General features: G+C 37.3%; 1 protein-coding gene across 3 annotated transcripts in view; it reads right to left on the bottom strand.

The window, feature by feature from the left end:
- Positions 1-336: 336 nt before the first annotated feature.
- The window catches only part of kitlga (kit ligand a), a 28,449-nt gene continuing 21,688 nt past the window's right edge, over positions 337-7,097 (bottom strand). For 2 of the 3 annotated variants that reach the window (XM_052120017.1, XM_052120019.1), the window contains exons 7-10: positions 5,159-5,247; positions 4,928-5,040; positions 4,357-4,414; positions 337-4,245 (exon numbers count right to left, since the gene is read on the bottom strand). In XM_052120017.1, coding sequence (XP_051975977.1) covers positions 4,384-4,414; positions 4,928-5,040; positions 5,159-5,247 — 233 coding nt within the window. In that variant the 3' untranslated portion in view covers positions 337-4,245; positions 4,357-4,383. The remainder of the gene's footprint in view (positions 4,246-4,356; positions 4,415-4,927; positions 5,041-5,158; positions 5,248-7,097) is intronic. The other variant, XM_052120018.1, reaches the window with a different exon arrangement.

The following is a 7,097-nucleotide window of genomic DNA, read 5'->3' as shown; positions in this document are numbered from 1 at the left end:
ATTGGTCCCCAACAATAAATTGCTGTTGAAGGTAAAAGAAATTAAACCACTGAAAGTTATACATGATATTCGAGTTCTTAGATTTGGTTGATACTACAATCTGGGATACCAAATTACTAGTCAATACTGTGCCAGAAATATTTCTATTCCCAGATTTGGCCTTATGGATCTTCCTTGAGTTACATAACATTCATTTTTGACCAAGAGATTGTACAATGCCTATGACACAATTATTACAATGCAAATGAAATGTTTAGCTTAACAAGATGAGAGAAGTTTTATGAGGATGCCATTTAAATGAAATCTGAACCCAGACCCGTATTTCTCAGTATGGTGTGTATTTGCACAATAAAATAATTTCCTAGTAAACTGCAAGGAAAGCTGTCCAGACACATAAAAGCACACTCAACAGCTTCACAAACAATTAAATCCATCATTCACAGAGGTTAAAACAGGAAACTAGCAAGTGAAAAACATTTAAAAAAAGCTAAAACAAAACCAGACAGTTCAACTGCCAACTGTCATCATCATGGTTTTATTAGCTTTAAAGCTGAAGTGTGTAATTCCTGTGGCACTAGATTAACCAAACAGAATTGCAAAAATGATGATTGTTTCCAAATAGGTTTCCCAGACACTCCCTCCATCTGCCACTGGACAGACAAACGGATAGCCCTGCCCCAAACTCCCTCCATTGGTTCAGCTGTTGCTAAGCCAGCCTGGACACTCAAAGAAACAGAGCAATGTTTTGAAAACATCACTGAGCCACAGTGTTTATACTTCTGGGGAAATCAACCTACTTACTTGGCTTACTTATAGTTGTTTCTGCATATTAAACTGGGATACGAAGAAAAATAAAATCACACACCTCAGCTTTAATGTGAAGTAAACCCACCCAAGCCTCTGCAATGGTGGATAAATTTACTTTATTCACATCTCATACATATATTTGCATATATTCATATAAAATACAGAATACAGTAGACTGTCACCCAGACAATGACTGGGCCACAGTTCCTTGTTTACTTTTGGCACCCTGACTGGCTGTGTTCTGCAGTCTTGCAAATATGTTGCAGGATCCAATTACGGCAGTTGGAACATGCCACATTTTTAATATATCCTGGTTCAGTTCCCTTGTACGTCCTTCTGATCTCAGTATCACAAACCGAATAAAATGACTGTCTAGAAAACAGTGCTTTCCGACACCATGCCAACACTCCCAGTAGATTCAGGGCAGTGGTAGGAATTTCACAGGCTGGTTCACATTGTTTATGGTTTGCATTTAGGGGTTCTTAGACTGATGGAAAAAAAAAAGGAGGATGCCACATGTACACTTTTTTTCACAGCTTTAGACTGTTTTCACACACAAAAGTCATACAACAAAACTCATGTAGGAATGTTACATACTTTTCAAGTTTACACCAGTGGTTCTCAAACTGCTGGGTCACAACCATGGACTGCAGGGGAAAAACAATGCTAAATGCAAATAATAAGCTGCAAACAACCATATTATCCTGCATAGTTAGGAAAATAAACATCCTCTTTTTTTTGAAGAGGAAATGCTTTCCATGTCTTCAGTTGAGAACGTCAAATTAAACTACGGTATTTTGGTGCAAATTAATTTGTCACTTGTAGAAGCCAACATAGACAGGTTGTGTGACATCCCCTCAACAAAAACCATAAATAAAACATGCAAGGTAAAATAAATTAAATACGGTTTCATTTGCAACAAGGATAAACGTAGCTTGTGCTACCACAATTAGGTAATAATTTAGCATATTATTGGGCCTATGCAGTTATGTTTGAGAAGCAAACGTGGTAGTGTGTTGGCTCGCCAATTGATGTTCAATGTAAAATTCTGAAGCAAAACCAGTTGAGAACCACTGGTTTACACTTTTTTGGGACAGCTTACAGTATCTTTTCACTGTTATTATTTGTCTTTACACGGAACCTTATCTGGGCACCAACAAAAGCTTTTGTTGTCTTGAGCCAAAGGAAGCTTCACCCACGCATATCTCTATTTAGTCTGAGTGGAACTCCTCAACCAAATTAGCCTTAGATGTTTTCCTCTAGCACCACGAAAGCAAGCCAACAAGAATATACGTAAAACAACAACATCTGAGCTAACCAAATCGCACACTTTAACATTGCCAATACTGCACTTAACTACATAAAGGGGGTCTAAAGCATTTCACAGGAAATCCGTGATTGAAAAGCTAATACTTTGTATAATGTCATGCTTCACCGAGAGCTTTAAAATTACTCTGATTGTTGGATTAACTGCACAAAAAACCCAACATTAGAACACTACGTTGAGAGATGTTTCAATGACTGCCAATGTAAATACAAGTTTTTGTAAACATCCACCTTAACCAGGATAAGAGATTATTCACCAAATGTCAGCTTCACATTATAAATCGTAAAGACTGCCGTGCTCTAACTAAGAAAATGATCTGGGTAAAGAAAGTAAATGACTGAGGCAGACAACAGGTTATTCCCCAAAATACATTATATAGATCATTACAACCAGTTACAACCAAAAAAAGCAGGGTATCAAATAAAATATGATCTCCTCTGAGTTTCGTCTCAAAATCATAACCAATTGTCTATATTAACTGTAGCTATAATAAATCATTATGTATACATATTAAGAGCAAGCAATGTTAGATGTCAAATGTGAACATGCATAAATTGATTCGTACTCAGCAGGAGAATGGAACTGAAACATATTACGCCAAAGGGTGGTCTTTCTTTTCTCGGAAAATCATCTGAAATGTCCAAGTGGATTTTTTGAATATAGCTAGTGCAATATCATTATGATGTTATCTTTCCATAATAAATATATGGCTGGTTATCCAAAAAAAATCTTTACAGGGAGAGCCATGCTATGAAAGGCACAAAAATACAAGAGTAGAAGCATTCATATACGTTTTATGTTTCCGTTTGTACTATTTGTGTTTGATCCGAAATGAGCAAGATCTTACATTTCAGGTGTCTACTTATGTGATGTTAAACTACTTTTGCGTGTACCACTTTAAGCAATGCTGTCATGTTTTACATAATACTACTGAAGTTTTTTTTTACCCATAAATTAATAAGAAGATAGCTATAAAACCATCCATTTTTGTGCATTGTTAGGTTGATGTGTATTAACGATTATCAGTTTTACTCTTGCAAACCAAATTATAGTATGCCATAAAATAATTTTCTTTTATATTAAAATCTATGAGCTATAAACTTTCTCATAACCATTGATAATAGCTGAATAATCAGTAAAATTAGCAGCCACCAGAGGTTTATACTAAATCACTTCAAAAACACTGAAACAGACTTTATAATAGTAAAAAAGCCATCAAGTAATGCAAAACTAATTGTATTTATCTTGGGCTGTGTTGAAAGACTACTTTGAGCAGTTGAGAATTTTTATTTTTTATATTTAATATTTGATATATAACATAAAAAACAAATTTACGTAAAGGCGTCTATCAAATGAGGAGCTATAATTGTACAAGGTAGGGTTTAATGTCTAAGTACACAAGCAGTTAAGAATTGCGGGATATGTCTTAAGCTTGAGATAATTATGTATTATCTCAATCATTATTTGATGCCATGCAGGTGTCATTTCATATTCAGAAAATAAATAAATTTAAGTCCACACCACCAGTTTATAGTGACAATAAAAACTATTCACAAATTAGATGATACAATCTGAGAATGACTTTACTGATTCAAGCACTCAAAAAAATGGAAAGGCGTCTATCTGGACACCCAGACCAAAGAAAAAGAGAGAAAACAAAGGAACAAATAATGACAGAAGGAGATGGGCCAGTGCTGATGAAGGTAGTCAGTTCTGCTTTAACTCCTTTTAACTCCTTCTGAACTGTGGCTCCTGCGCTCGAAAATGCGAACTCAATTTCTTGGCTACTTTACAACTCCAGATGAATCCAATGCCATGTCGTTTGCTTTCTGTTTTTCATCAAATTTCTCCTGTGCAGTATCCTTGTGGTCTCCAAGAGGAGAAGGAAGCGTTAAAGAGCATGAATAGCAATTCTCAAAAGTTCTCAGAAGAAGGAGCGACTGTATCTAGCCCCAAAGAGTTCGGCAGTGGTTAAGAGAGGGCATTGGTACTCAAAGAGAAGTTCTTGCATTTCAGGCCAGTATGTGTCCTTCACATGTAGGCATTCTGTAAAAGACGTGAGAATCTTTCAGAGGTGGTGCTTGCTTGTTTCTGTCCATCTGAAGGAGCGACTATAATTACATTGTTAATGAGAAACAAGGTTAGTGTTGGAACTTACATGAAAATGTAATAGAACTTGCATAAAACAGATAAAGTTAGTACTTTGTTTAATCAATATTTACCTGTGTTGATTAAGCCGGGAGCTGGATTTACACTGCCCTGATAATATTTAATCTGTTTCTGCAAAGAAAACAAGAAATGGCTGTTAATTGGTGAATTAAATCGACTTCAACACCATAGATTTTAATACAAAAATAGATTAGTTTTACATTTTAAAAAGACAAAATTGTACTTAGAGAAAGTTTTTTGTGGCTGTAATTTAGAATTGAGGCCATCTATAATTAATCTTAAACCATCTTAAGATGGTTTGCTGGTTTAACCTGATCTCCCATCCTGGCCAAGCTTAAACTCAGTTTACCAGACTGACCGAGATTTATGTTTTTGCATGACAAAAATGGGCTTTTCCCAAACAGTGGGCATTTTCAAACCATTAATATTCCCTACTTTCATTGGATAGTTTTAGAAACACCAATTCTATTTTTTAAACACCCACTGATTACTACATTGATATTCCCTACTTTCATTGGATAGTTTAGAAACACCCATCCTGGTTTGGAAATGCCAATTGATTACAACAAAAACACCGCATACTAGGCAGATTGCAGATTTGATTGTGCTGAAAGCTGACATTACTTTTCAGATATCACCACATCTATTGGGGGTATATTGGCTTCCTCTCCTGAGAAAAGGGCGGGGCCTTCTTCAACCCTCCGTTCAGTTTGGGGAGCATTTCTTCTGGATTTAATCTGCATGACAACAGGAAAAACAAAAGACGAGTCAGGAAATGTACAGAAGAAAAAATGTTTACTTCAGTCAATGTCATGCTCTTGAAGGCAGATTAAGGGCCTCCAAACACAGACATACCTTCCAGACCAACAGAAACACCACTGCAATTAACGGGATGGCGAGGAGCAACAATAGGCTGCTCTCCACTACTTTGGGAAGGAGGACCCCTACAGAGAAATGGATACAGACATTGATCAGCCACATTTAATTAGTCTGACGAGACACTTTTGTTGTCCAGACAAGGTACAGAGATAAATGGGATAAGATGACTTCCCTTTGAAGCCCCAGGGGGCGTAACCTTACAGATACTGTAGCCTGCCAGAGTACTAGTATCTGTTGAGCAATAGACTTCAAAAAAATAATTTGTTTAATCAGTATTTTTGCTTTTTTTCCAGTTAAAAATTTTAAACACCCTTAAAACAGAATAAGATTACCCGTGAAGCAAAATTGTGTAAGATATTACAACTTTTCATTCTAATCAATTAATTCTTTTCAGAGAATATATCTTGAATGAAGATTGATTTTCTTATCCCACTGCTAATTGTCTTTTCATAAATTAAATGTAAATTTCACAAAATGTTTTTGTTCGATTTATGCTTAAAACAACTTGCAAAGGCCAATGCTTTCAAATTTGTCTAACCCATTGTTTTTGTATGCCAATAATGTCAATGGGAAAATTTAAGTTAATTCAATATACACTCACCAAAAGGATTATTAGGAACACCATACTAATACTGTGTTTGACCCCCTTTCGCCTTCAGAACTGCCTTAATTCTACGTGGCATTGATTCAACAAGGTGCTGAAAGCATTCTTTAGAAATGTTGGCCCATATTGATAGGATAGCATCTTGCAGTTGATGGAGATTTGTGGGATGCACATCCAGGGCACGAAGCTCCCGTTCCACCACATCCCAAAGATGCTCTATTGGGTTGAGATCTGGTGACTGTGGGGGCCATTTTAGTACAGTGAACTCATTGTCATGTTCAAGAAACCAATTTGAAATGATTCGAGCTTTGTGACATGGTGCATTATCCTGCTGGAAGTAGCCATCAGAGGATGGGTACATGGTGGCCATAAAGGGATGGACATGGTCAGAAACAATGCTCAGGTAGGCTGTGGCATTTAAGCGATGCCCAATTGGCACTAAGGGGCCCTAAAGTGTGCCAAGAAAACATCCCCACACCATTACACCACCACCAGCCTGCACAGTGGTAACAAGGCATGATGGATCCATGTTCTCATTCTGTTTACGCCAAATTCTGACTCTACCATCTGAATGTCTCAACAGAAATCGAGACTCATCAGACCAGGCAACATTTTTCCAGTCTTCAACTGTCCAATTTTGGTGAGCTCTTGCAAATTGTAGCCTCTTTTTCCTATTTGTAGTGGAGATGAGTGGTACCCGGTGGGGTCTCCTGCTGTTGTAGCCCATCCGCCTCAAGGTTGTGTGTGTTGTGGCTTCACAAATGCTTTGCTGCATACCTCGGTTGTAACGAGTGGTTATTTCAGGCAAAGTTGCTCTTCTATCAGCTTCAATCAGTCGGCCCATTCTCCTCTGACCTCTAGCATCAACAAGGCACTTTCGCCCACAGGACTGCCGCATACTGGATGTTTTTCCCTTTTCACACCATTCTTTGTAAACCCTAGATATGGTTGTGTGTGAAAATCCCAGTAACTGAGCAGATTGTGAAATACTCAGACCGGCCCGTCTGGCACCAACAACCATGCCACGCTCAAAATTGCTTAAATCACCTTTCTTTCCCATTCTGACATTCAGTTTGGAGTTCAGGAGATTGTCTTGACCAGGACCACACCCTTAAATGCATTGAAGCAACTGCCATGTGATTGGTTGATTAGATAATTGCATTAATGAGCAATTGAACAGGTGTTCCTAATAATCCTTTAGGTGAGTGTATTCTCTTAAAACAAAATTTTTTTTCCCTAGGATAGAACCCCAAACCATTTTGATAACAGCATGCTCTACAAGTTAATATAATATGACATTTTACTTTTTAA

The sequence above is a fragment of the Xyrauchen texanus genome, chromosome 46 (genome assembly GCF_025860055.1).
Source record: "Xyrauchen texanus isolate HMW12.3.18 chromosome 46, RBS_HiC_50CHRs, whole genome shotgun sequence".
Classification (NCBI taxonomy): Eukaryota; Metazoa; Chordata; class Actinopteri; order Cypriniformes; family Catostomidae; genus Xyrauchen; species Xyrauchen texanus.
This window is presented reverse-complemented; position numbering and strand designations above follow the sequence as displayed.